The following is a 27843-nucleotide window of genomic DNA, read 5'->3' on the forward strand; positions in this document are numbered from 1 at the left end:
ATTTTTTAACGGCTAGTATCAACAGTCCCCATCAGATACAATATATCGGTTGGAGCGGCCAAGGATGCTTACAAATATCTGTACAATTTATATCTCAGATGGGCAAGGGCAAAAGGGGAAATAAAACACCGATTCTCTTATAATTAATTTATTAACTAGTTTAACAATAGCACCTGTTCCTTTTTGCACTGAATTATGCTGAAACAGACGACGAACTTATCTAATTATAATATATCAAGTTTATTGCGAAGGTTGTGTTTGTATGCTAGGTTTGGTTGGATGAGGGGCCGGCGCGGTACGGCGTGCGCGCTTAACACGCAGCGCCGCGCGCAGCGGGCCTTGCACCGCGGGCACCACCGGTACACGTTGGGTACACCACCGGCACACGTTGGGTACACCACCGGCACACGGTGGCTACACCATCTGTACACGCGGAGTACACACAAGCGATACACGACTCGCCGCGGGCCTGCGCACCGGCACCGTGACACCAACGAGATTTCAAGAATTTAATAAGTACATGGTTGGAAAACGGTTGTATGGCCGTACCTTCCTTAATACTATGAACCCAAAATAAGTTTAGCGTAGGTATTAAAATTTACTATATTTAACATAGACCGATGTTTGATGTGATAAATTATCTTTGTGTTGTTGTTGTCAATCCAGGTGAGTTGCAGTAGAACGCCGAGAACCGATTCGAGCGCAGCACGGCGGCGCGCGGCGCATCGCACCGTATGTAACGTCCACACTGCACTGTATCGTTCGAAACTTGGCACAGAACCCACACCTTTGCACGTGACTAGAGAGTAGAGCGCATGTCAAAACCAACATAACATACGAAATTAATTCAGTCACTTTGCGCAAGAGATGTGTTCTCGGCGTGCCCCGCTGGAGGCAGTTTACTCGGAGACGGTGATGGTGAGCTGCTTGCCGCGGCTGGACTCGAATCGGTCCATGGTGCGGATGTCTAGGATCAAACACACCGACCCGCCCAGCGCCAGCAGCATTATCGCCGTTACCATCAGCCCCGACCTGCGAATACAAGTCGCGGGTCAAACTTATCCAACTATAGAATAGCTGGATACCTTGGTAAGAAGCATTAAGAAGGTACCAATGCTGGTGCTACTTACCAGATGGGGGCGGTGGTGAAGCCTATGCAGTCGAAGGCGTCTGCAAACTCCTCCGTGCTGTCCATATAGGGCTGCATCTAAAACCATACCAAAGACCAAACTGTCAACTCAACCAAGATTTTTCAAATTTGATCAAAGAAGGCTTTTCAACCGTCAAACTTAGCCTCCTAACCTAACTCTCATATAGAGTTTTAGGTCATGTTGGATATAGAGAATACATTAGTTCAAACGGGAATGAGCAATTGAAAGTTGTTTTCGTACCAGTATGTCCGGGAAAGTGAGCGTAGCGCCGTCGTCGCCGCGGTAGACCAGCGGCAGACCGCAGCGGTACGCGTTGCCGAGCACGGCGGCGGGCGCGTCGGGCGCCGCGGGCGCCAGCAGGTGGAACTGCTTGTTCTGGCGCGTCACCTCGGCGCCCACCGCCGCCCACCAGCCCGCGGCTTGCTTGAACGTCAGCTCCAGCATTATCTGCGCAGACGTCACACATCCTGGCTCGTCATGGATCACGCGTGGACTGGAGGGGAAGCCCAGTCGACGCGATCCAAGGGCAAGCTGGGTCTTTTACTCCAAGGAGAACGCAAATTGGAGGTTAGAGTTTACTCTTTGACTTCTTCGACGGCGATATCACAAGCAATTTGATTGGCATTAAGTCATAGAATTAAATGATGGCAAATTACTTTCACTCGTAGCTACACCTAGTTTACTGAAGGATATTAAAAAAGTCGAAGAGCACTCCTACTTATAATTATTATTTATCATTCGCTGAGCAGATTTACAAAAATACTTCGCAGCTTAGGGGCTATCCATAAATTACATCATTTCAAATTAGGGGGCGGGGGGGGTCTGGACATCGGATAATGGTAGCATGACGTAGGAGGAAACGGGGTAATTCGAAGCATGATTTTTGGATGATTTTAGAGGGGCGGGGGGTCAAAAATCGTCAAAAATAGATGACGTAATTTATGGACAGCCCCTTATTGAGAAAAGTTTTTATATACAGACATTGTATTTACTTCTTTCTTGATATGTCGTATTATAAAAACTAAGGAAACTTCTCGCTAGTGAGTTGACAAATCGTCTGGTCTGTGGTCAGTTATACCTTGCGTAGTGGGTTGACGTCGTCGGCGAAGTTGACGACGAGCGAGGTGTAGAGCCGGGAGGTCTTCAGCGTCTGGTCACCCACCGGCGCGTCGAGCCGCACGAGCGTGCCGTCCGCCAAAGAGAGCTCCGGCCAGCCCGACGAGCGCACCAGCGCGCCCGCGCCTTTGCCTGCTTGTCCTGACAACGACAAAGACACTATTTGCTTCCTCTTTCCTTAATGCGCACTGCCAAGGAATGGAATTCCTTGCCGGCGTCTATATTTCCGAGCTCATATAACCCGGCAACCTTCAAATCAAGGGTGAACAGGCACCTTCTGGGCAGACTCGCTCCATCGTAAGCCACGTCTTCGCCTCGGCTAGTCTGTGGCCATGAGTATAAGCCCATTTAAAAAAAAAAAAAAAAAACTGATATCGTGAGACCAGAATTCTTCGGTGAGAAAGGTCTGAGAAGTTGGTAGAGTCAGCAACAAATCGATAAGCAATAGCTTGAGCAGGCCCCATGTTAGCGAAGATGTCAGTATACATGGAAGGAGACGATAGTTAAAAATTATTTATAGTGCTTCTGGGCATTTTCCGCAAATCGACAACCATTGTGCCTAATATTTTGCGTAAAACGAGGTAGCGCTACTCTAACCACCCCAGCTCCTCCATGAAGCCTAGCAAATGTTTTCAGGTTCCTAACTGTCTCTTTTAGAGGAGACGATAAGTCCAGCGTTAAAATACGTTATTCATGTAAGAAATGCAAGGGATATTTCTGTGTCACAAACCGGACGCATTGAACAGCGCTGCGGACAGCATAGCTCGCGGCGGACGCTCATCGTCGGGCGTCGGCGAAGAGCTGGGCTCTTCGGCCGCGCGCTTGGCTCGCCACTCCTCGCCGTAGTCGGACGGACCGCTCTGGGAGACAGAGTTGCCTGAAACAAATCACATCGTTACCGACATTAACTACATTAAGTCTAAGAAAATGAAAAATTCGATATTGGAACAGGGTTTTTCATCATAAACATAAGTACTTATGTATTAGTAATTTCCTCGTGTCGGAATATCGAGACAAAGCAATTAATTTCAAAACGGTTCACAAATGGCACGGTAAAATCTGGCATTTGTTCATAAATGCGATAACGGAAATTTAAGTAAAAAATATAAAACGTATTATATTTAAGCAATACTGTAAGCGTCCTGAATAAATTTATTTTCTTTATTTCTAAATCCAGTCCAGAGAAATAAAAAAAAAGAAAAAAAAGAAGAGAAATGAATTAAATAGGTACTCTCGAACCAGTGAAGAGTCAAAGAAAAATTGAAGCTTGGAGGTACACACCAAGGATTCCAAGAACTTGCCCATCTCCGTAGATATCCTGAAGACGGGCGAAGGTCTCCGTCATCTGCGCGTCACGCTCCGACCACGGTCCCTGGAGCGTAAGGACCTGCACACAAAATACAAGTCGCACAAAGCACAAACAAACAACACACAAAAAGCTATTGTCTTAGGACCAAGGACTGACCATGGCATGGCCAGACGAAGATCCAGAGTTGTTAAACGGATCATACTCGACTGACAGGGATGCGAGCTAGCGGATGCAATTTATATCCTAGATCCTCCTTCCCCCTACCCTAGGGCTGGAGTCAGGAGCTCCTAGGAATCGTGTGGGAGTGATATCGGCTGCATCGATCGGCGCATTCAACAGGTCGGCTGTGCAGTGAGAGGAGGGGTGGGGTGGGGGGGTTTCACCCACCGATGTATTCAACAAGTCGGCGTTGCAGTGGAAAAGGGAAAGGGGGAGGTTGCAATCGATCGGCGTCCAACAGGTCGGCGGTGCAGCGGGGGTGTGCAATCCTAAATATAGCTTCTGGGATTTCGGCTGGACTGACTGGGCTGGGGTAACTGAATGTTAGACCTCGGCGCGATGTCTTATCTGATTGGAATATCGAGCATCTGGCGGTTGCCATATTTAAAATTTGACGATTGGTTTTATGGTGTTTTACAAATATTTTTTCAACAAAATTATTTCGTCGTTTTTGCTGAACGTTTGATAAATTTTATACAAAATGGTTTTGCACAACCACTTCGTACGTTTTTTTCGTCTATCTATTTGCAATAATAGCTGGAATATGCAAGATTCAGTAATACAGCAGCAGACAACAAGATTTCGAATTTCGGTCTCAGGTGCTCAACCTGATTGTTTTGTTAAAATACAGAATGTTTAGATACCTATCTGAAATAATAGCTGTATTGCATACCATATTCTTTTTGTATATGTCGTGTCTGTTTGTGTGATTGTTTGTTGCTTGTATAAAGAACAGCGTTTTATTAGAGTTCCGTAGTCACCTAGGAACCCTTATAGTTTCGCCATGTCCGTCTGTTTGTCTGTTTGTCCGAGACTTTGCTCCCTGATCGTTAGTGCTAGAAAGCTAAAGTTTGGCATGGATATATAAATCAATCAATCTGACAGTGGTAATAATAGGTACATTTAAAAATAATATCCGCTTTATAACCGTATGGTGAGTGGTGATTTTGGACAGGTCTTTCAAAACGAATATCTTCAACATTTTGATAAATATATTCGGATTTCGGAAGTAATCGCTCCGAAAGAAAATAGTTATTTTCGATTCAAGTGCGAAAAAGAGGAAATTCGAAACGAGTGGCGATAAATTAAAACACGACCGAAGGGAGTGTTTTAAATTGACATGAGTTGCGAATTACCTATTCGCACGTGTATCGAACAACGTTTTACAGTACATATGGCACTTTAAAGTTTCGACATATGCACGAAAAGTGCTATTTTACGCACTAGTGCGGAAAAGTAGCCCCATATGTACTGTAAAATAATTGTTAGTTGCCTAAATAGCTATGAAACATCAACATTTATTCAGCAAATAGGCCACAAGGGCACTTTTACACGTCAATATGGAATTTTCATACAAAAAAAACCGGCCAAGTGCGAGTCGGACTCGCGCACGGAGGGTTCCGTACCATTACGCAGGCAACAGAAATACATCATCTGTGAAAATTTCAACTGCGGTTTACGATTTATGACGTATTAAAAAATACTACTTACTAGATCTCGTTCAAACCAATTTTCGGTGGAAGTTTGCATGGTAATGTACATCATATATTTATATATTTTTTTTTATATTTATCATTCTCTTATTTTAGAAGTTACAGGGGGGGGGACACATTTTACCAACACTTTGGTTTGGAAGTGTCTCTCGCGCAAACTATTCAGTTTAGAAAAAACCGGCCAAGTGCGAGTCGGACTCGCGCACGGAGGGTTCCGCACCATCAACAAAAAATAGAGCAAAACAAGCAAAAAAAACAAGCAAAAAAACGGTCACCCATCCAAGTACTGACCCGCCCGACGTTGCTTAACTTCGGTCAAAAATCACGTTTGTTGTATGGGAGCCCCACTTAAATCTTTATTTTATTCTGTTTTTAGTATTTGTTGTTATAGCGGTAACAGAAATACATCATCTGTGAAAGTTTCAACTGTCTAGCTATCACGGTTCGTGAGATACAGCCTGGTGACAGACGGACGGACGGACACCGGAGTCTTAGTAATAGGGTCCCGTTTTTACCCCTTGGGTACGGAACCCTAAAAAATGATATTAGAAACCTCAATATCATTTTTGAAGACCTATCCAAAGATACCCCACACGTATGGGTTTAATGAAAAAAAAAATGAGTTTCAGTTCTAAGTATGGGGAACCCCCAAAATTTATTGTTTTTTTTTGTCTATTTTTGTGTGAAAATGTTACTTAATGCGGTTCACAGAATACGTCTACTTACCAAGTTTCAACAGTATAGTTCTTATAGTTTCGGAAAAAAGTGGCTGTGACATACGGACGGACAGACAGACAGACATGACGAATCCATAAGGGTTCCGTCTTTTGCCATTTGGCTACGGAACCCTAAAAACACATCAATAATTATAAAATACATCTAACCGCAAATATCAATACAAAATAAAGTCTCACAATTACATAAAAGACATGTAAAAAAAACTATAGGTATAATAATAATATTAAAAAACCACAAACATACATAAACAAAAATCCAAAATTATTTAGAGGTGTAAATGTCTCTAAGTGTCAGAACTAAAAGATTTTAATGATATATAGTTAATCAAATTATTAAAATAATAGGGTCTCCAAGAATCAAAAACATGTATACCTAATATACATACCTACTTAAAACTCTCATTAAGACAAAAAAATAACACATGAGAACCGAATGAGGTGTCTCAATGTAATTACCTACACTCAAAAATAAAATTACTAAATATAATAGCTTCGTGTTAGCCTAAAGTTTAACACCAAATGAAATGCTTTTACTGCGCCTTTACCAAACGGCTATACAACCATCATACAAGTCATAAACCTACTTACAGCATGTATGTAATGTAGTCTCGCGTACTGCTGAGCCCATCCAAATAATGGCTCCAATTTTAACAACCACATGTTTGCGGAATATCTTATTACTATATGCTACAGTTAAAAGTATCTTATATAAAAAATGTTTCATCACATAATTTAGAAAGATTACCGAATTATCTAATTATCTTTCTATTAATGAAAGTTGCTCTAATTTTCCTATTAGAGTAAATGAATATGAGTAAGAGCTACTAAAAACATCGACTGTTATAGTGTTGAGTCGCTCACTCGTGAGGCACCTCATTTGTACCACTCATTTTTAGGGTTCCGTAGCCAAATGGCAAAAAACGGAACCCTTATAGATTCGTCATGTCTGTCTGTCTGTCTGTCTGTCTGTCTGTCCGTCTGTCCGTCCGTATGTCACAGTCACTTTTCTCCGAAACTATAAGAACTATACTGTTGAAACTTGGTAAGTAGATGTATTCTGTGAACCGCATTAAGATTTTCACACAAAAATAGAAAAAAAAAAACAAAAAATTTTTGGGGTTCCCCATACTTAGAACTGAAACTCAATTTTTTTTTTTTCATCAAACCCATACGTGTGGGGTATCTATGGATAGGTCTTCAAAAATGATATTGAGGTTTCTAATATCATTTTTTTCTAAACTGAATAGTTTGCGCGAGAGACACTTCCAAAGTGGTAAAATGTGTGTGTCCCCCCCCCCCCCCCCTGTAACTTCTAAAATAACAGAATGATAAAACAAAAAAAAAATATATGATGTACATTACCATGTAAACTTCCACCAAAAATTGGTTTGAACGAGATCTAGTAAATAGTTTTTTTTTAATACGTCATAAATCGCCTAAATACGGAACCCTTCATGGGCGAGTCCGACTCGCACTTGGCCGCTTTTTGTTAATTTGTCGCAGTACTTCGTACCGCAAAAATGTCTTACTTCACTCCTCTATTCATTTTACTTGATTCTAAAATTATCTTTCTCCTAAAAGTTCTATTCTTAACCTCCAGAATTGCACTCCAATTAAATGTTACTATTTATTTATTTATAAAGGAAGCGATGAATACAATAAATATGTATATATATTAAATATTTTTGTCGCCGTTGGAATTAATGGAATAGTCGACGCTGAAAATATGCTAGTACCTCACCTCATTTGAAGTAAGACATTGTAACACCTCATTTTAGAAAATGAGGTACCTACTCATACAAACTCATTTTAAATTGATGTCCTACCCATCACTAGACTGTTACGGTTAGAGTGTTAGAGTATACTGTGCGGAAAGAGAAGAGTCGTGGAATGTATGGAGCCCAATTAGGCTTGCCAACCGTACTATATTATATAGTATTGTACTATATTTTGGCTCTCTGTACTATATACTTTTGGAAAAATATATAGTACGCTAAAATACAATTTTTCCGATTAAACGTATATTACACTTATGTTTAGTATTTTATCCAAAAGTACTATATTTTTTTGAAATGTATTATATATTTGATGCCTTATTATGGAAAATACTGTATTCCACCAAAAAATAGTTGGCAACCGTAAGCCCAATACATTCCACGACTCTTCTCTTTCCGAACAGACTCTATGGTGTTTGTTTACAAACAACTTTATGACAGCGCTAAAGCGCTATATTAACTGTCAAACTGACAGCTAGAATATAGGCCGGTGTTACATAACAAGTTTAAGGTCACCGTCACACTGAGGAAGATCAATGAGGAACGACTAAAGCAAATTATTTACACTTATAGGTAGCAATGGAAGATAAAAGGAATATGCAACTTACATGTTGCGCGATAGGAAGCCTTAATATTGTAGGTATGACTGCTATCGTACTGTACCTGGGTTTCGTTGCTGACATAGTCGGGATGCACGTCAAGGAAGGCCTGCGGCAGCGCCAGCACGGGGCGGTGCCTCAGCGCAGTCCTCAGTCTCGGCAGCTCGGCCCTCGCGCCGCCGCCGTCCTGGCTGTTGAACACCACCACGCACGGCTGCTGGGCGTACAGGCGAGTCAACTCGTCTTGGGTGAGCGCTTCAAGCGCTGGCCGGCGGTACTGCTCTAAAGACTGTGGCCCGAAGAAAAGAAAAGGACCTTCGAGATTAGCCAGGCTGTGCCCGGCTAGGGATATCACGAGCGCTAAGCTCCACATCGCGTTCAAGTTCACTTGGCTGGGTACTCTCTGGGCGAGTCGCGCGCGATTAAGCGCGATCGATCGTCGCGCCTCCAACGCGCATGCGTCGCGCCGCTGCCATCTTGTGGGGTCACAATCACAACCATAGATAAGGAATTAAGAATGTTTTTAATCAGAAGTTATTTTAAAACTAATTACGACAATACAATATTAACTAGTGTACATTTTTAATCAACAGTAAGTAGTCCCGTGTCAATTAAACACAACAGTAGCAACAGGTGGCATGCCATGCGTGTCAGAGTAAGAGGGCCAATCGCATCACCGACGTTCGCAATTTGCGGGAATCTTTCTCTGTCACTCTAATTGGAGTAAAGGGAAAGATTGCCCGCATATTGCGAACTTCAGTATTCGCGGTACGGTAGGCCCCCTGCATTGTTTGTTTTGGTTTAATTGGTTTACGTAACCTTTTGAGTCCTTATAATGAATATCATCATCATCATCATCATCATATCAGCCTTTTATCGCCCACTGCTGAGCATAGGCCTCTCTTCGAGTACGCCACTTATCCCGGTCCTGAGCCAATCTCATCCAGAAGTGACCCGCAATCTTCCGAATATCGTCTACCCAACGACCCAACGGACGCCAGGCACTCCTTTTGTCTGTAAGCGGCCACCACTCCGTTAACATTTTGGCCCACCTGCCATCACTCTGCCTGGCAACATGTCCCGCCCAGCTCCATTTAAGTTTGGTAATGATGTATCCGACGTCTTGCACCTTGGTGCGTCGTCGGATCTCGACATTCCTCACTCGGTCTTGCAGTTTGATGCCGAGCATGGCGCGCTCCATGGCTCTCTGTGCCACTCGGATTTTATGCACAGCATCCTTAGTGAGCGTCCATGTCTCGGCACCGTAGGTCATGGTGGGCAGGACACATTGGTTAAAGAGGCGAGTTTTCAGGCATTGTGGAATGTTAACGGGTTTGAGGATGTCCGCTAGTTTATTGAATGCCGCCCAACCCAGCTGGATTCTCCTGGAGATCTCCTTCTTCTGATGTGTTTTGTCAAATGATAGAATATGTCCAAGATACAAGTACTGCTCAACCACCAATGCTCAATGAATATATAATAACTTAATTAAGTTAAATGAAATTTTCTTGGGAATTAATAAACAATCGCATTTTGTATTGCTTTATCGTTCATTATATATATCAGATAATAGATAGAGCCACACAATCAATAATGGAATATTCAGCGTATTCAGCGTATTGAAGTTTGGTAACTGAAGCTGTAAGTTGTTATTTGTTTGAATAAAAAATAGGTAACAATTATATAAAATTTTTAAATCAATTGTTTAATACGGTTTAAGCTTAAGTACATGTCACAAACATATATACAACAAAAAAAACACACACACACCTAAAACTAACTAATCCTAAACTACAACTGTGTAGTTTAGGATTAATTAGTGAATTAAAAGAAAAATGAAAAAACATTACACAATACATATTAATAACTGCAAAATAAATTCTTAAAATAATTATATAAGTAATTAATGTCCGTACAATTCATTAACACTATATAATACCTTATCAATTAAATATTTTTTCTGCTGCCAGTATCTTTGACACTAATATGCCAGGTATATCTAAAAGATATAGATTTTTAGTTTTTTAGGTATTAGAGTTTTAGTTTCGTAGGCAGTTCTAATCTTAGGGTTCTTTTTATTGTGTGTTGAATTAATAAAATTATTTACATGTCTCTCTCACGGTTTTTTTTTTGAGTTTATTGACAAACATCTCATAAGAAATTGCCATTTCTTTTTACACCAACTACCTACCCTGAAATCCCTCAATAAGTTGGATGATTTCGCTAATCGCGCAAATACCGCTTTTACATCTCTTATACCTACACTACACATTATACCTACTTACCTTCACAAGCTTAGTGACTTAGAAATCAGGGCTTAAAGGAGTAGGTATAGGTACTTTCTAAGTATACTCGTACCTACCTACTCTAATTTCTCTACAAGTACTACTTAGAGAACTACTTAAGTACTACTTAGAGAAATTCGAAGGTCGAGGGAAGGTAGCGCTATTCCGTAACTTGTAAGTACCTAACTACCCGGAACAGGGCTAGATGCAACCAATAAATCAATGCACATGCGTGATGTGTACATGTGCTCTGCAAGCCACCCCCTTGATCACCCTGCACCCCTTTCGCCGAGTTGCTCCGGTTGCTATTCCCCCGCCCCTGCGACCCTTGCCCCGCGGTCGCCTGCGCTGTTACTGGGCATCGAGATATATTTTAGGATACAGGAGCAGTCATGTCATAGTTTATACACATGGCAGTAAACTTTGGCCGCCTATATAAGTTTTTAGGGTTCCGTAGCCAAATGGCAAAAAACGGAACCCTTATAGATTCGTCATGTCTGTCTGTCTGTCTGTCCGTCTGTCTGTCCGTCCGTATGTCACAGCCACTTTTCTCCGAAACTATAAGAACTATACTGTTGAAACTTGGTAAGTAGATGTATTCTGTGAACCGCATTAAGATTTTCACACAAAAATAGAAAAAAAACAATAAATTTTTGGGGTTCCCCATACTTCGAGCTGAAACTCAAATTTTTTTTTTTCATCAAACCCATACGTGTGGGGTATCTATGGATAGGTCTTCAAAAATGATATTGAGGTTTCTAATATCATTTTTTTCTAAACTGAATAGTTTGCGCGAGAGACACTTCCAAAGTGGTAAAATGTGTGTCCCCCCCCCTGTAACTTCTAAAATAAGAGAATGATAAAACTAAAAAAAATATATGATGTACATTACCATGTAAACTTCCACCAAAAATTGGTTTGAACGAGATCTAGCAAGTAGTTTTTTTTTTAACACGTCATAAATCGCCTAAATACGGAACCCTTCATGGGCGAGTCCGACTCGCACTTGGCCGCTTTTTTAAACATAAGTAAGTGGTAATTATTATGATCTACATTTCTAAAAGGCTTTTGCTATGGATACGGCGCAAATTGTTACTTCATGGATCATGATACTCGTAGTTCACGCCGAACCGCGATACCTAGGCTAGGCTAGGGGAGACCGGGGACAAAAGTAACATCGGTTAGAAATCTAGGCTGCGACGCATGATGTTGTTTGAGAAACGCACTGTTATTTGCGTTTGTTGAATTCATAGCAATTTTTTTTTTAATTTTAACAAGCAGAAACGTCTGCGTTCGATGCTATTAAGCTTAGAATAAATTTAAAAGTGGAAAAAAAACTTATGCAGGCTTTTGTGGGCTTTTGCTGGCTATGGATGATGTCTTGGTGGCTCAGATGGCAAAGCGCTGGAGTATCGATCCAAAGACCGTGAGTTCAAGTCTCACCCAAGACAGTAATTTTTCCACTTTTAAATTTATTCTAAGCTTAATAGCATCGATCGCAGACGTTTCTGCTTGTTAAAAGGAACTTGGGATTGGGATTCGTTTTGCGGCAGTGTCACGGGTTTTCCAACATAAGAGCTATACGCGCACTGTACGAAGCCCTTGTCAGAAGCCACATGGAGAGCAGTTCTTGTGTATGGAGCCCAAATGAGGCGAAATACAAGTTTATGTTGGAACGAATCCAAAACAAGTTCATCAGGTTCTTGTACCTAAAGTTGTATGGAGTGTACCCCTTCTATCCTCGAATGTACCCAACCCTGTTTGTGCTCGGAATGGTGGGATATAACCAGCTAGAGGTTAGAAGGGAATTGGCACTAGCCTCTTATATATTTCAGTTAGTGCGAGGAAAGATCAGTAACCCAGAGTTACTAGAGACAATAGGTGTTTATGCGCCGCCACGGTACGTGTGGCGGAGGCGCAGACCGCCTCTGCTGGCCGAGCCGCACGCGCGCACCGGATTGATGCGCACGGCCCCTTGGACGAGAGCCCTGCGCACATTTAACCAAGTTGCCAATCGAACTGTCGTATTTTATTGTTCTGAAAGTGAATTTGTAAAGGTTACATTGTTTGTGTTGTGTTATTCTTAGTTATAGTACTTATAGTATTATATACCTAGTTTATAAGTAATTAGCTCTTAATATTAATAGCCTGCCTACACTATCGCATTGGGAAACTGTTAAGATAGCTGTAAGATTTATTACTTAAATAAAAAATAAATAAAATATTTAAAATAGTATGGGTAGCGCATCGTAACTGGTGAATTTCCAATATGACTTATTGGAACTCCGGTAGCCGTTCAAGAAGTGTAACGCTCTTACGGTAGATGTCGCTCGGGTCCCCTTGAACCATATGGTGGAAAAATTTGCTGGCTATGGATGAGGTCTTGGTGGCTCAGATGGCAGAGCGCTGGAGTATCGATCAAGAGGCTGTGAATTCAAGTCGCACCCAAGACAGTAATTTTTCCACTTTTAAATTTATTCTAAGCTTCATAGCAAAATTGACCAATTAACCTCTGCAGGTCACACGACAGGGTATTTATTGTGCAAGGTACGTACGATTAAACATTGATGGAATCACGATTGCATTAACAAAGCTTATGTTTGAGTTAAATCAGAGTAATAATAAGTACAGTGTATTCGTACTAGGGGCTATTCATAAATTACGTCATTTCAAATGGGGGGGGGGGGGTCTGGACATCGGATGATGGTAGCAAGACGTAGAGGAAACGGGGTCATTCGAAGCATGATTTCTGGATGATTTTAGGGGTGGGGTATTAAAATCGTCAAAAATAGATGACGTAATTTATGGACAGCCCCCTAGCAGCTAGTACAATGATAACAAATGTACGATAACTGGCAAGTTTAAACTGTGACGGCACCCTGCGGCAGTGATTCCCGGAATTCAAACTGCAGGGCGGGCGGCGCGAGGCGAAGGGCGGGCGGGAAGCTGGGGGTGTGTTGCGCACGGGGCCCGTGCCTCGGGGTGCACGCCACCCTGATCGAGGACCCGTCGTCCCACGCACGTACACCCACACCTGATAATATTTGTTGGCATAATATTTCAGTACGGCGCCCTGCGGCACTAATTCCCGGAATTTCTAAGAAACCTTTTTACATCTACATGTATCATCATTGTTTCGTGGTGTGGCATTATAGTTAATATAGGTAAGAGAGCATAAGAGGGGACAGTAGTGGTTGCAATGTTTTTGTATTTATTTATTAGAAATACCTAATAGTTAAGCATTTGACCACAATCTCACCTAATGGCAATTAAGTGCCGATGCAGTCTAGGATGGAACATAGATGTCTATTCTATCGATTTATAAAGATCCAAGTTAATAGTGGACTGGGAATAGATTTGCAGGAAGTGAATTCCACTCCTTAGCCGTTCGCTTAATAAAGCTGGATGCATAGCGTTTATAGTACGAATCAGTGGCAGAGTAACGACGTAAGGGTGAAACCCAAGTCCGCGTCTAGTCCCACGGTGGCAGAACGGAGATGGGGAGATGGTTTAATTCGTGTTCGTGCTAAGAAAAGAGGTGCGGTTACGGGTTAACGATAACGATGTTTACCCAAAGTCGCGGCCAGAGCTGGTCCAAAATAAAACAACTAATATTAGTGTATAAAAGTATAATTAAATAAATAAGTTAATCAACAACAGCACGGAGCAGACGGCGAGCGCGGGCGGTGACGTCACGTGCGCTCGCGACGGGCGCGGCGCGAACAGCGGCCTCTCTGGATCTGGAACAACCACCAAGTACTTGAATCTTACGACTTGTCATCAGGATGTAGCATTCGTTTAACTTTTGAAGATGTTAATATTGTGTGCACGATTCAAATAGCCATAACATGGCCAATTGGCCACGATCGATACAAGATACAAGATATTTATTCATAAACAATGTCAATTGTGTTTGAATTTAATTTCGACTGTAATCATCAGTGCACCGTTTTGTGAGCCGATATTAGACAGTAGGACAGAATGCTTGCACGTACGTTTGTCGCTAGGATCAGCGACGCCGCACTGTCTGTAAGACGTGGTCCGTTTCCTCTTGGAGTCCACGTGCCCCGGGATGAAGATGCTGGGCGAGTCCAGGCGACCCGTCGCTAGTAACCTGCACAATGCAAATAGTACTTATAACACTAAGACTTTTTACAATTAATCCCCCGAGCTTCAGTTAGATCCCTCTTGTGAAAAGAATTATACCTGGAAGATTAGGAGCTCATTATACATGTAGGTTAATTGTCCCTGAGACAAGCAATATGAGTTTATGTTATGGTAAACCAGAGTACCGGTAAACACTGAAAGTGGCTAATTGCCATATTACATTAAATTCAGGAGTACAATGTGATTCAGATAAAGCATGTTCTATCAGAAGTTATATAAGTACTTTGTAGTGCAATACAGATTTGTGCAACGTCATCACCATCTGCTTGGCGTTGAGCTTCGTATCGCACGTAACTCTTCAACATGTTAAGGCAGCGTTACCTGGCGAAGTCCTGCTCGAGGCGCGCTGCATTAGGCCCTGAGAAGTGCAGCAGCAGCTGGAGACAAGCTCCACTGTGCAGGGGCTTGGACCGACGCGCCTCCGCCCACAGCAGCCACGCGGGCACTCCCATCACGCGACGCACCTCCGCCAGGAACTGGCCTCTGAAAGACACAGGTTGGTGTAAGTATGGCATTGGTGATGTAAGTACATCATAAAAATCGTTGCGGGCATACGGTTCTAGATCTAGAATTATATATGCCGTTCTCGAAAAAGTTTTATAAGTTTTTTTATAGGTAACGAAGTAAACGGAGAGTATTCCCCATAATAACTACGTTCTCGAGAACGGCACAACTCTACTTTGAACTCACATGGCGAATCGCGGCGGTTTCAGGATGTTGACGTATTTGACGATGTCGTGGTCTTCCTCGATGTTGGCGCAGGCGAGCCGGTCGCTCCCGCCCCCCGCCGCGAACACCACCAGCGACCGACCCAGCGCCCGCGCTGTGCCCTCTAGCGGGAGATTTGCGTCTGTCACCACCTGCCGTCCTGCTCCCACACCTGCAATAAGTAGAGTGTTAGATAGAGTCAACACCACCAGCGAGGGGCCTAACGCCGTTAGTAGTCCTAGTGGAAGGTTGGCGTCCGTCACAGATGCCATCCTGCTCCGACGTCTCGTAAAGAATGTGAGGTTAAAGGAGTAAAGCGAACAGCCCACAGTACGCATATCCGCTTTGGTTTCTGCCTTGTTGTTTTAGCATCAATGAAAAAATTAGCGTTACAGATAATGCATGAATACTAACCATATTTAGTCTTTGTTTTATTACGAACGTGCAGCTTGGAACCTTTGCTTAGCGCTTTAAAGCCCATCACATCACAATTTGTCTTAGAAAGTATGGAATAGCTAACCTGATATAAAAATTTGAGGTACCGTAAAATGGGGTGAGTAGGGTCAAAACTGAAATTCAAACCTCGATAACATTTTATTTTTACATATGGAAACTGAATGGTGTATATAATAAGTGTTCCGGACGTTTGTATTTTAGTTTTTATTTTATTTTGGATAGTTCCATTTCATAACTTTGACGATAAAGAGGAAAACCCACCTCACCCCGTAGTGCCTCGTATTTGGGGTGAGAGGGGTTTTCATACAAAGGTGATTTTGGAAGATTGTTGGATCGATTTTTTTTAATTATGCGTATTACTATAGCTCCATTTTAAATTGGAATACATTATTTTTGTAGCAGTAGCCTTAAAATCCCTTCTCACCCCCCTCTCAAACCTTCTCACCCCATTCATAACCCACCTCTCCCCGTGAAACCTACTTACCCCGTTTTACGGTAGGTACTTTAGAGTCTGCGAAAAGAGAAAAGTCGTGGAACAATACATTCCACGACTCTTCTCTTTCCGAACAGACTCTAGTATAGCCTAAACTTGTCTTACTGATAGTGCCAAGACGCGAAGTAAGATCTCCCGCGTCGCAACGCAGCGGGTTGTCTGCGCCGCATTCTTCGTTGTACAACTCGTGCTGCAGAAACAAGCGTTATCATCAATTCTACAAAATATAATAGTTTGTTAAAATGCCGCGTGTCCCGGCAAGCTCAAGTGACTTCTCTACATCATTCAAAGTAGAAGTCTATCCTGCTAAAACAAACCTTTGTATGAGCTGGTACCTAATAGTTACCAGACGTCCCATAAAAAATCATGTTGCACCGAACGAAGGGCATGACACAAAACTACTATAAGTACATATATTTAATAACAACTTATGTACTTTTAAGATAAGATAGAGGATACTGGTAGTTAAAGGGATAACGGATCATCAGCAAACTACACGAAAGAGGGGTTTCGCCAAAAGCTACCCATCCTGACAACAATATTTCCTGACTTTTGGCAAGAGAAACTGATACTTACGTTAAGAGGGTCAGCCAGTTGAGTGAAGTAGGGGTTCCACCGATACCCTCCAGCCACGCAGCGCACTCCGGCCACCGCCACCGCAGCGTCCACGCCCACCGGGTTCACCCACACCTCCCAGCGGTGACCGTGTGTCTGCAATACAACAAGACACAATCTTGAAACTTGCATTGCATTATTATAGGTGTTACAGTAAGGTGGTTAATACCTTGATGATCTATCAGGTGCAACACGTATGAAGTGTAAAATAATGTAGTTAAAGAAGTGTAGTAGCGCCACAAGAAACAATTAACATATTCATTCTCATAGAAATTTGATGTTTATGATGCTTTGTCCATGCAAAGTCCGTGCAGAATTAGCTAGGTCCTACTATCTAAGGAAGTGTTTAAGAGTTGGGTCATTTGCCCGTAGCCTCACATATGCTATGCCACCAGGATGGTAGAAGGGTGATATTGCCCTCAGCAGTTCCGACGAACTGTAGCAGCGATGTTCTTCTTATAGCAGTTTTGAAAGTGTGTTCACCATACAACGGTCCTTGTCACCTGGGTACCGCAGTTTGAGCTTGAACACAATTTCACTCACTGCTTCCTTCATCGCTGATGACGAACTTGAAGGACCTTAGCAGCAAAGTACATCTCATAATCGTTTGGAAGGAAAGCGTGCTTAGTGCTTACCATGTTCCGGTCCTTGTCGCCCGGGTACCGCAGTTTGAGCTCGAGCACGGTGTCGCTGGTGCCTCCATCGCTGCTGACAAGTTGCGTCATCCGCACGTAGCCCCATGCGAAGCCGCCGGGATGGTGGAAGGAGGCTATGGCCCTCAGTTCCCGGGCTTCTGAAGGACTGTAACCACGCTGGAGAGTACCACATGCCCACCTGAAACAGTTTAGCTACAACTTAGCACGCCACGAAGCCTATTCTATTTCGAGCTGAATAGGAAGAAATCGAAATCGAATTCGAATTTGATAAACATATAAACAACCTTTAAAGACAATTGGAGGAATTTATATTGTGGGTTTTCCCGGCGTCGAAAAAAATGTGTTGGAGCAGGATAGACAATTTTTAACAGACTTTGGAAGATAAGTTGGGACTTGACTGCCTGCTATGCTTCTGGAACAGAACCAATAGATATTAGGGAATAAGAGTTCTTGAGCGTTAAAATCTTTAAGTGTCGACATACCTTCTCGTGCCCTTAGCGCGCGCGAGCAGCAGCGAGCGCCCCAGCACGCTCTGTTCGCCGAACAGCGACAACACCGTGTCGTTGTTGGCGCTGTGCGTGCGTCGCTGGCGCTCCAGCAGACCGAACTTGTCTCCTAACGCGCCGACGGCGTACTCATCCACCGTGCCTGTTACCAAGATAACCACTATGTTTTATTTTGACACGAAAAATAACAAAATAGCTGCTACTTGTAACAAGGTTCTAAAAATAGCTGTGGATTCTGCGGTGAACCTATGAAGTTTTTCTTTCTTATACCTAAATACATATACTTAGACAAGAACACTCCTGTTTGACTCGACCATTTTAAACGAATGCTAAAAAATATGCTAGAAGAATATTAGCGGCGCATCGTAAAACGGGCCACTCAAATACCTGACATACCTACTTATAGCCTGACCAGTAATATATGATAATTGTCAAGAGGGCGCTGTTATTCTCATGTATAGGGTGACAATTCAGTGTAGTATGAAAAAATTAGTTCCAGTGAAATTCCGCAACATGGCGCACCCTCAATAGATCCTGGTTCACCTATAATTGCCCCGATCCACGATCATTCTGTAAAAAGGTTACCGAGAGAGAGAAGAAGAAGATTCATTCATGATTCATAATGATGATCGATGAGTTGTGAGTGTGACACATATATTACCATTGAACATATATTACCTCACATTTTTAGACCCGTCTATAAATGTGAGTTAATTAATACTTACATTACGGCAGTTAAATAATTACCTTTTGTGGGCTGTGGGCTCGAGGACTTGCTGACGTTGTAGGGGTTGTAGACTTCGAGCAGCGTGCTGGTCTCGCAGGGGAATTCCAGCTCCTTCTCTACCGGGGCCTGCAACCACGACAAAACAAAATAACGCTAGGCAAAGATAAAGCCAGTAATTCTCTCTGTGTGTTTTTAAAAATTGTATTTGCATGTATTTCTATGTGTTTTTATGAAGATAATTGATTGAATATGAATATGAATGAAGTACCTAGGAATTGAGTAAATCTATAGATAGTACAGGTTCGTTTAATAAAATGCTCAAACCGTACGAATAGCTGGGCGAATAGTGACTTTAAAAATGATTTCCATTTCTATTTCTGGCTCGGTCTAACCCTCTTTTTAGGAGCCCAATTATCACTAGACCCTTTTCGCAAATAAGTACCTCTAATTCTTTGAGAAACGGGGAATTTTCATAGGTATTAAGCAGACTGCTGTGTGATTTCCAATTTTCCCTGCAGCCCCGCAACCCTGAACCTGGATGGTGTACCTCATGTATCTGGTAGTCCCGCACGTCCTCCAGATTATCTAGCTTGAGCTGTAGATTGGCGATGTCATAAGCAGACTGCTGGGTGATTTCCAATTTTCCCTGCAACCCCGCTCCCGCGCCCTCGCCGAACCAGTCGTGGACTACCGCCTTCCGTCGCGCTGATCCCACGATACTGCACACAATTATAAACAATTACTTAATAATTTATGTTGTACCCTTTGGTTGGGGCAAGACTCTGTCAGTAGAAACTACTTCAGTGACACCACTCTTTAGAAACTGCGACTAAAACAAATAAACATCGACCCCAACCAACAATTTATGACAAAATCGACACCACGATGTACAATGTGGTAAAAAATAAGACAGGTTGGATATAATTTGGTCATCAGATAACGGCAGTGGATTTAAGCGTTAGAGAGAGAGAGAATTATCATTAGAGATTTTAGAGAAAGACGAATAGTTACACGGAGCAGGCCATCCGCTCCCCGCGTGCGACGGGTCCATGGTCATCAAGTATGATGAGCGAGCGCTTTAGCGCAGAGTATCGACCAGACAGAGACAGCACCGGATCAGAGAACAGCCGCCGCGTCAGCTTTGTCGCTGCACGCTTTCGTCCCGCCACTGACACCATGCCGTGCCTGCAATCGAACATACAATAGTCACAAACCATACAGTTCGGAGCACAGGTTTTCTAGAATGTATAGAGAAAATGGTTATGGCTTCTTATACTTTCTTTCATCCTTTCCGATTAAAAAGTGAATGAGATGAAGACATTCCACATTACAGCGATCACTACTACCTTTCTAATTGGAATAGCTGTCTCACTTCAGCATTACCTGGTCGTGAGATCTCCGAGTCGGCAAAGCGGCGCATGTCCACAATAGAGGTCCGGTTGGCGTGGGTCGACCTGAAGTCCGCGGGGCTCCCACTCGTCCCCGGCGCTCTCGCAACGCCTCGACCAGTTGTACCAGTCGGCGCCCGGAGCGCGCTCGTGGAGCGCCCAGCGGTGACCAAACGTGTCGTTCACGTTAGCGCCGTCCGCGTGGATCTGATGACAGAGAAGGTGAATTGTTGGTAAAGTCAGTCAACAGGAAATATTCGCTAATTAACTGACCAGTTGCTGTGCAGCAGCAAATACTGTTTACTGACCAGGCTCTCGATGATGATGGTAGTGTCCTCCCAGGGCCGGTCTTGTGGCTGTCTGAATAGGACTCGGCCGACCAGCGGGTATCGGAACACAGCTTCAGCCGTTGTCATGGGCGTTTGGTACCCAGTGTCCGACTCGTAAGGGACTACTGAGCCACACACAGAAGGATAAGGAGCCCGTCTGGAACACGATGTAAAACGGGATTATTAAAACGCATTAAACTGCATCTCGCCAAAGAAGAAATGCTTATCCTCCCTTCCTAGATATGTGGCACAACAAAAAGAAACGGGCATCGCGGTCGATTTTGTCTAGAGCGTGCGTGCTGAAGAATGAGACCCTCTTGAGATGTTTCCCTTGCGCTTTTAGAATAGAATAGAATAGAATAGAATAGAAATCATTTATTCAGACAACACATCAATACAAACAAAACACATATTGCAGATACAAGGCAAAGATAAACAAATCAGCGGATATAGTATAGAGATGTGAAGCCGAAATGGTCTCCACTCAGCAATGCAGCTGGCACGACTAGCGTGGCCAACGGCGCTGGTTTTCTGTGGAGCCAGCGGAGTGTGCGGGACAGCATGCAGTGCAGGACACGTTGTGGACGACGGGAACAAATAATATTTAATACTATTATAAATAAATATATATCAAAATTATATTATATATAAATATACATAACCTAACTGGTGAGTAACTAAAGTACAATATAGGCAATAATCTGTATTTTTAAATATAGGGGTTCAGGCAGCAAAACTTTGTTGGTCCATTAGGTACGCTTTTAGTTTCGATTTAAAGGAACCAATGGTACTGCTCTGTCGAATTGGTGGCGGAATATTATTCCAGCACTTCGTGGCAGCATAACGAAAGCTGCCACGGAATGCAGCGGTTCTGTGTCTTGGGCAAAGTAGTCTGATAGTAGGTAGGTAGTAGGCTTTTGATGTTAATTATGACCATGCTCGACGATGATTGCAGCTTTTTATAATCAAGCGCGATAAACCAGTTATGCGTTGCCGACCTTTGAGAACCTAAATACTCGCTTCATCGAGAACCTAATATGTCTTAGCGCAAAAGAAACACGTCAGCTGTAGCTTGCACATCTTGCATGGCTGATCGTAAGGCGTGTGGCTTCGATGGCGTGTGGTAGAGGAGGTGAGCGCCCAACAGCTTCCCTAGTAGGTGGCGTCGCCCACCGGGTACAAAGTGTATTGTTACCTCTCAACAAGAAGCGCGCGGTGCCGCACGGACGCGGCGCCCCGTAGTGGCAGGAACACGTCCCAGTACATCCCGGCGAGCTCTGGTGCCAGCCCCGGCAGTAAGTAGGCGTGTGGCAGCCGAGGCGAGCGCCCTAATAGCTTCCCTAGGAGGTCGCCCACCGCGTACTGGTCCTGTGTGCCCATGCCTGTAAAGCACAATGGAAGCAGTGGAGCTAACTTAAACTGTGAACTTAAATTTCACTTGCACACAAATTACATATTGAAGTGAACTAAGTAGTCTAAGTACCTACTTGGGAATTTAGGACATTTCAAATTTCAAGTTTAATTCAAAATTGCATTTTACCCAAAGTATGTTTGCCAGTCGCAAAACTAGAATACCTAATAGGTACGAGTACACATTCACTACGTAGCCAAAACAAGTGTGTCCTGAATTCTCTAACATCAACAGATGTGCAGCAAACAATAGACAATGGCCTGCGGAGGCTGCGGCATTCCTCTCAGAAATGTTGACCACGCTGACAACTAAGCACGCGACCAAGTTGACATTTTAACTCACAACAAACCATTGTATTTCTCTTTGGCGGCTTTGTACAGAGATATGTAGTAGGTATGTATATGTGTAAACCATATAAGTACACGAACTAAATAAACTTTGTGCCAACATACCATCTTTACCAAATTATTATTATTTTATTACGTAACAAGTCCATCACGTATGAGATAGTAACTTTATGATTCTCATTCTCTTAAAAAAGTGGTCAGCTTACCTGCTGGAGGGACAGTCCCAAGGTCGACATTAGACGGATTGAACACTCCCCCCGTGGTGTTGCAGCGACGCTCCGGCGCCACGGCGGGATTAGGCGGCAGCTCCCGCACCGTGTACCGCACTACAGACCCGGCTAATCTCAAGCTGGCTTCATAGTCCCCTGCAGCAGGACTGAGCTCGAAGGTGGCCCACGTGGGAGACCAGGGCGCAGGCTGCAGGAGAGATATTGTGCCCTTCACGCCCGCCATGTTTATCAGTACCCTGTATGCAAGCACAGAGATTACTAAAATTCTACACGTATGTAGCGACACTATAGCGACACCCTATAGAGAGCGTGTGTGTTTGTGTGTGTGTGTGTGTATGTGTTAATATATATTAAGTTTCAGTTTTGTATTACTAAGGCCACAAGGTGAATCGAATTTTCAAAACGCACAGTCCCTTTCTGCTGATCGTCGTCGGTATGAGCCGTCGGCATCAGTCATGTACTGATCCATCCATCCATCTGGATATCAGGCGTCCTCTCATTGCACGAGAATGTTAGGCTACGGTCGTTTCGCTAGCCCGCACTATTGAAGATTTACATGTAATTTTTGTGTAAATTGACACTGTATGAGTAGGGCAAATTTATGTTGGTAAGTACAATTGTCACGAAAATGAGCAGGCTGAGCATGACGCAGGTCAAGAAGCTGTCCTTCTTCTGATGGTTATACATGACCTCGCGGAGGTTCCGCCTGGTCGCCGGTCGCATCCATGCATGTCATTTAGATACGTACCTAGCGGTCTGCGGCGGCATCAACCTCAGCTTGGCACACGCCAGGAAGCTATCTTCATGCTGGTGATCGTACACGACCACATAGAGGCTCCGTCGTGTCGCGTCCATGTCGGCGCGCAGCGCGCGCAGGACGTCGTGCTTGTATGTTGCACGCGCAGACACCCGTCCGTCGCGTGCGACGCGCGCCAAGCCCATGCGCGCGTCTAGGTCGCCCACGCTGACCCCATCGCCACCTGCAATCAGGGAGGAATTCGATACATATTGATAAATTTTTGATAGACGTCGTACGCTAAGTAACCTATAGGATCAGGTTTTATGGTAATGTTGCTGCCTTATACAAAATGTAAAGCTGAACGGCGTACATGATTAAAAGGTACATTAAGTGTAGGCAGCATATGGCCTGAAACAAAGACGAGCTTTACAATAAGTACAACTATCTAAAATCAGAAATACAAAATAAACTAGAAATTACCGTGGCAAAAGTCTATCGCACATTGACTTCCAAAAAGCTGATCCGATTCCGAGTATTCCGCATGCTTTTTATGTGTAGGTATTACCTAGTACCTACATGAAATAAGAAAGTAAGTTCCTTTAGAAATACCCAATTCCTGTGACGTGTGACGTGTGCTTCAAACAGGGTACATTCAGGTTTTCCGTCAATTCCTTATGAATTTTCATAAGAATTAAAAACGCACCCGTAGCCGGGTCGAACACGGCCTGGAGCACGTCGCAGCTGTCGTCGTGGCTCCTCGACGTATCGAAGATGTCGGTGACGAACAGCTTCCACTTGTGCTGCGTGTAGTCCTCGGAGCCGCGGACTGCCCGCATGTGATACAGGTCTGTTGTGACGTCCGCGTCTGGTTCGGAAGCGTCTCGTGGTATGAGCCACCTGGAAAAGAAAGCTTCGACATAAAGTTCAACTAGTCATCAACGACATGTCATTTAAAACCTCACGAAGCCAGAAGAGAAGCCCTTTTTAAAATGGAGAAAATTAACTTATCGAAGTCAATATCGAAGTATTCTTGCGGGCTGAACTTTGGATTCTGTCCTTGAATTAAAAGGACACTTATTCGGCTTCACTGTTAGACACTTCAACGGTCTAAAGGGGATAGTGCCACGGGAATCTGTTCCCGTGGCACTATCCCCTTTAGACCCTTTAGAGCTACAAGTTAAGACAAAGGGGCTACTAATAGGTCCTACATACCTAAAAGTGAACTGTTACTAGTGCGCTGAACCGCGCCCGCCTCCGCGTAGGAGTCAGCCTCCTCGTCCACGGCAAGGATGGATGTGCACATGACCCGCCCCTCAACGGACTCCAGGCGGAGACTTCGGCCCCACAGGCTATTAGAAGGCCGGTTAAAGGAACTTTAATTGGTCTCGAACTGGCGTTGCCGTTGTTACCTGAACGTGACAGTGCCAGCCACAGGTGAGCTGAACCGCGCTTCTGCGTAGGTCTCAGCCTCCTCGTCCACGGCGAGGATGGAGGCGCACATGACCCGCCCCTCGGCGGACTCCAGGCGGAGACTCCGGCCCCACAGACCGGTTGGGCCGGTTAGGGGAACTTTGGTCTCGAACTCTGCATTGTCCTATAATCAAAATAAACTTCTATAAAACACATTGACTGAATACAACCCTTATTATTCTGTTACATGCAAATGTGTCGTGTCTATTTTATTATTTTTTCTTAACTTATTACTTTACTCCCATCATAATCCGTCATCATCAGGTTTCAAAACCTGGTATAAGGGCATTTATTCGTGTGATGAACACACGGATATTTGTTCCTGAGTCATAGGTGTTTTCGATGTATTTAATATATTATATATATGTACCCGTATATCGTTGTCTAAGTACTCACAACGCAAACCTTATTAGCTAACCGTTACCGTCCGCCACGGTAACCGCCACGGTAAGCTAGCTAACCTAGCTTACCGTGGAATTTTGTTAATTTGTGTAATACCTATAATGTCTTATAACTTATAATATTTATTTTATATGTAAACGCAGGAGATGCTCAATGTCAGGTAGGTACTGTAAGAGTGATAGCTACTATTTCAGTACTACTAGCTCATCATTATGGTCTTGCAAAACGGTTCCGAACAGCGATTACCTTCACGATGGTTAATCGGGAATGTATGGACAGCCCTGCGTACTTGGCTTCAAGGCTAGAAATAGTCGGCCACTACAATTACACCTGCGTCTGTCACATCACAATGTCAACCGGGAATATACAAACCACCGCTCGCAGGGCTTATTCCTGGATTAGAGCAAGTGGCTATAAAAGAAGTTAATACCTTGCCAGGAACTAGAAGGTAGCCCAGCTCATCAGTTAGATCATGTAGCACGGCGCCCAATCTCGAGCACCTTGCGTCCGTCACATCACGATGGTCGACCGGGAAGGTATGTACGGCCCAGCGGAGGGCATGCTCAGGATGCTCCAGGGTCGGTGTGAGGGCTGTTCTGACGGCCACGACGCCCTCGGCCTTGCGGGAGAACTCCACCTCGCCGTGGAGACCATGTTGAGATATAAGCGCGCGCAGAACTAGGCCTGAACACGCATCTGTAAACACCAAGTTTCAAACCGTCGGTAGGTATTCATATTGTACATACTGCGGCTCTACCGAGAACATCGAAAATCAAAATTTTGTTATCTCTCTCTTTATCGCATTGAAAATTTAAAGACAAAGAGACGCATATATCGAAATTTAAATTTTCGATATAGGTACCTAGCAGTGTAAGGTCCACAGCCCCTCCGTTTCTGTTATTTTTAGTTAAATCTTTGATTGAAACTGCCAATGAGTTGGTCATGCATACAAACATGTCATGCATGCATACAAACAATATTCTAGTGAAATGCAGTTAACACTTAACCGATGATAATATATATCCCAGTGTTACCAGTGTAGTGCCAACAAAAAATACTGGCCTGACTGACACTATTTGTCTGTTTTGTTGTTAGTAGGTAGAGTAGAGTTAGAGATACTAAGAGATACCTATATTGTTCTAAGTTCTAACTCTGTAATTGACTTAAAAATGAATTAATTACCATCGGTAGTTATTTTTATTTGGTTATACCAATTTTACTAATTTCTTGGGTGTTTCGTGCTCGTCATAAAATATTCACTGTTTTAGAAAGCTAGAAAGAAAAATAATTTTGGCAACTACTTTCAGTTACTTCAACCAGCTTCGTTCTTCGTTCTTCAATCCAGTAGATTGACTGCACCATAGATTTCGATCAATATTAGGAATGTCATTAATTTTGTCTATAACTGATGCACTGAATTAGTATTTTAGTAATTAGGATTTTCCCAGTTCATGTAGAGGTCATAAAAATATATAGATACTTCCGTTTAGTATGATACAAAGAAATAACGGAAATAAAAAGTTTAAATTTCTAAACACTTAACGAGTACCTACAACAATAATTACCTACTTATCACAATAATTATGATTGCAATTAAATGACAAGACCTCGAAAGAAATCGAACAATATTGCTCAACAAACTCGACAAAAGTGAAAAACTCTCTAGGCAGTTTAGTTAGACCACTCACCTGAGAATAATAACACTAAGTAACCTAACAACACCTTTGGTACCGCATGACTAACTCCGTTCATCTTCAATCTCACTGTTTACATGTTATCACTAAATTAAAGTTTTAATACAGTAACTCGCGTACGCGCATGGTTCTCGTACGGTAGGTATGACTGGCCCCGCGAAGTGAAAGGCGCGACTGGACAGTCAAGTTCAACTTAGCTGAGACGGGGATAGTGGAAGATGAGATGGGTATAGATGTGACGTCATTGTGTTAATAGTTAAGACATGCGCGTGCGGAAATGCAGTAAACGTCATCGACCTAGCAGTAGCAGCGTGAGCGCTGGTCGATGGCTGGTAGCCTAGTGGTCCGGCTTCCAAACAGGCGGACGTGAGTTTGAAACCCTACTCGTATAGTCAGCTTCATATAAAATAAATAGATAATACCTAATAGTGACGGCCAAAGTGGCCAGATACATCGGTACACATTCTTATTTCTATGGTAAAACAAAGGTGTACTACATATCCCGCACTCAGCATACGTACAATAATAAAAATATATGAAAACGCATTTCCTTTAGGTATCTCAAGGAGCATAATCGAATGTATGAATTCCTAATGTTAGATATTACCTAGTTTCTACAAAGAGCGGTGACCGTCAATACCGACAGCCGCAGCAGTGTGTGTGCTGCAACTGCTGCATAATAAAACAAGCGCCTCGCACCTTCATAAAAGGAAACTGAAGAGGTAAACAACAGCCGTCTTATGGCTAAAAAGCGATATCTTGCATACAACATTTAGCCGCCTCTTTATAGTTATCGCGTCCAATTATGACAGAGATTTGGA

General features: G+C 43.3%; 1 protein-coding gene across 1 annotated transcript; it reads right to left on the reverse strand.

Annotated features, from left to right (window-relative positions):
- Positions 1–585: 585 nt before the first annotated feature.
- LOC134657531 (uncharacterized) lies at positions 586–27191 on the reverse strand. The gene is made up of 26 exons (XM_063513107.1): positions 27017–27191; positions 25759–26024; positions 24866–25050; positions 24160–24353; positions 23466–23697; positions 22694–22953; positions 21925–22111; positions 20709–20886; positions 20396–20607; positions 20024–20197; positions 19560–19731; positions 19033–19138; positions 18262–18427; positions 17759–17957; positions 17085–17219; positions 16614–16698; positions 15542–15731; positions 15173–15334; positions 14676–14798; positions 8464–8731; positions 3549–3654; positions 2998–3144; positions 2230–2408; positions 1392–1598; positions 1131–1207; positions 586–1032 (listed from the first exon to the last, which is right to left on the reverse strand). Exons 1-26 carry the CDS (start codon positions 27078–27080, stop codon positions 900–902), a joined length of 4407 nt encoding a protein of 1468 aa, XP_063369177.1. The 5' UTR covers positions 27081–27191; the 3' UTR covers positions 586–899.
- Between the last annotated feature and the right edge of the window lie 652 nt (positions 27192–27843).

This window comes from Cydia amplana, chromosome 20 (assembly GCF_948474715.1).
Source record: "Cydia amplana chromosome 20, ilCydAmpl1.1, whole genome shotgun sequence".
Lineage (NCBI taxonomy): Eukaryota > Metazoa > Arthropoda > Insecta > Lepidoptera > Tortricidae > Cydia > Cydia amplana.

Bases quoted from the DNA above. Each gene is read 5' to 3' on its own strand.
- LOC134657531 (XM_063513107.1), bottom strand. From the start codon at position 27,080: ATGAACGGAGTTAGTCATGCGGTACCAAAGGTGTTGTTAGGTTACTTA. The intron at 22,954-23,465 runs GTACGTATCTAA...GCTTGCATACAG, and splicing joins ATGCCGCCGCAGACCGCTAG to GGTACTGATAAACATGGCGG. The intron at 19,732-20,023 runs GTAACTATTCGT...AATTGTGTGCAG, and splicing joins GAGCGGATGGCCTGCTCCGT to TATCGTGGGATCAGCGCGAC.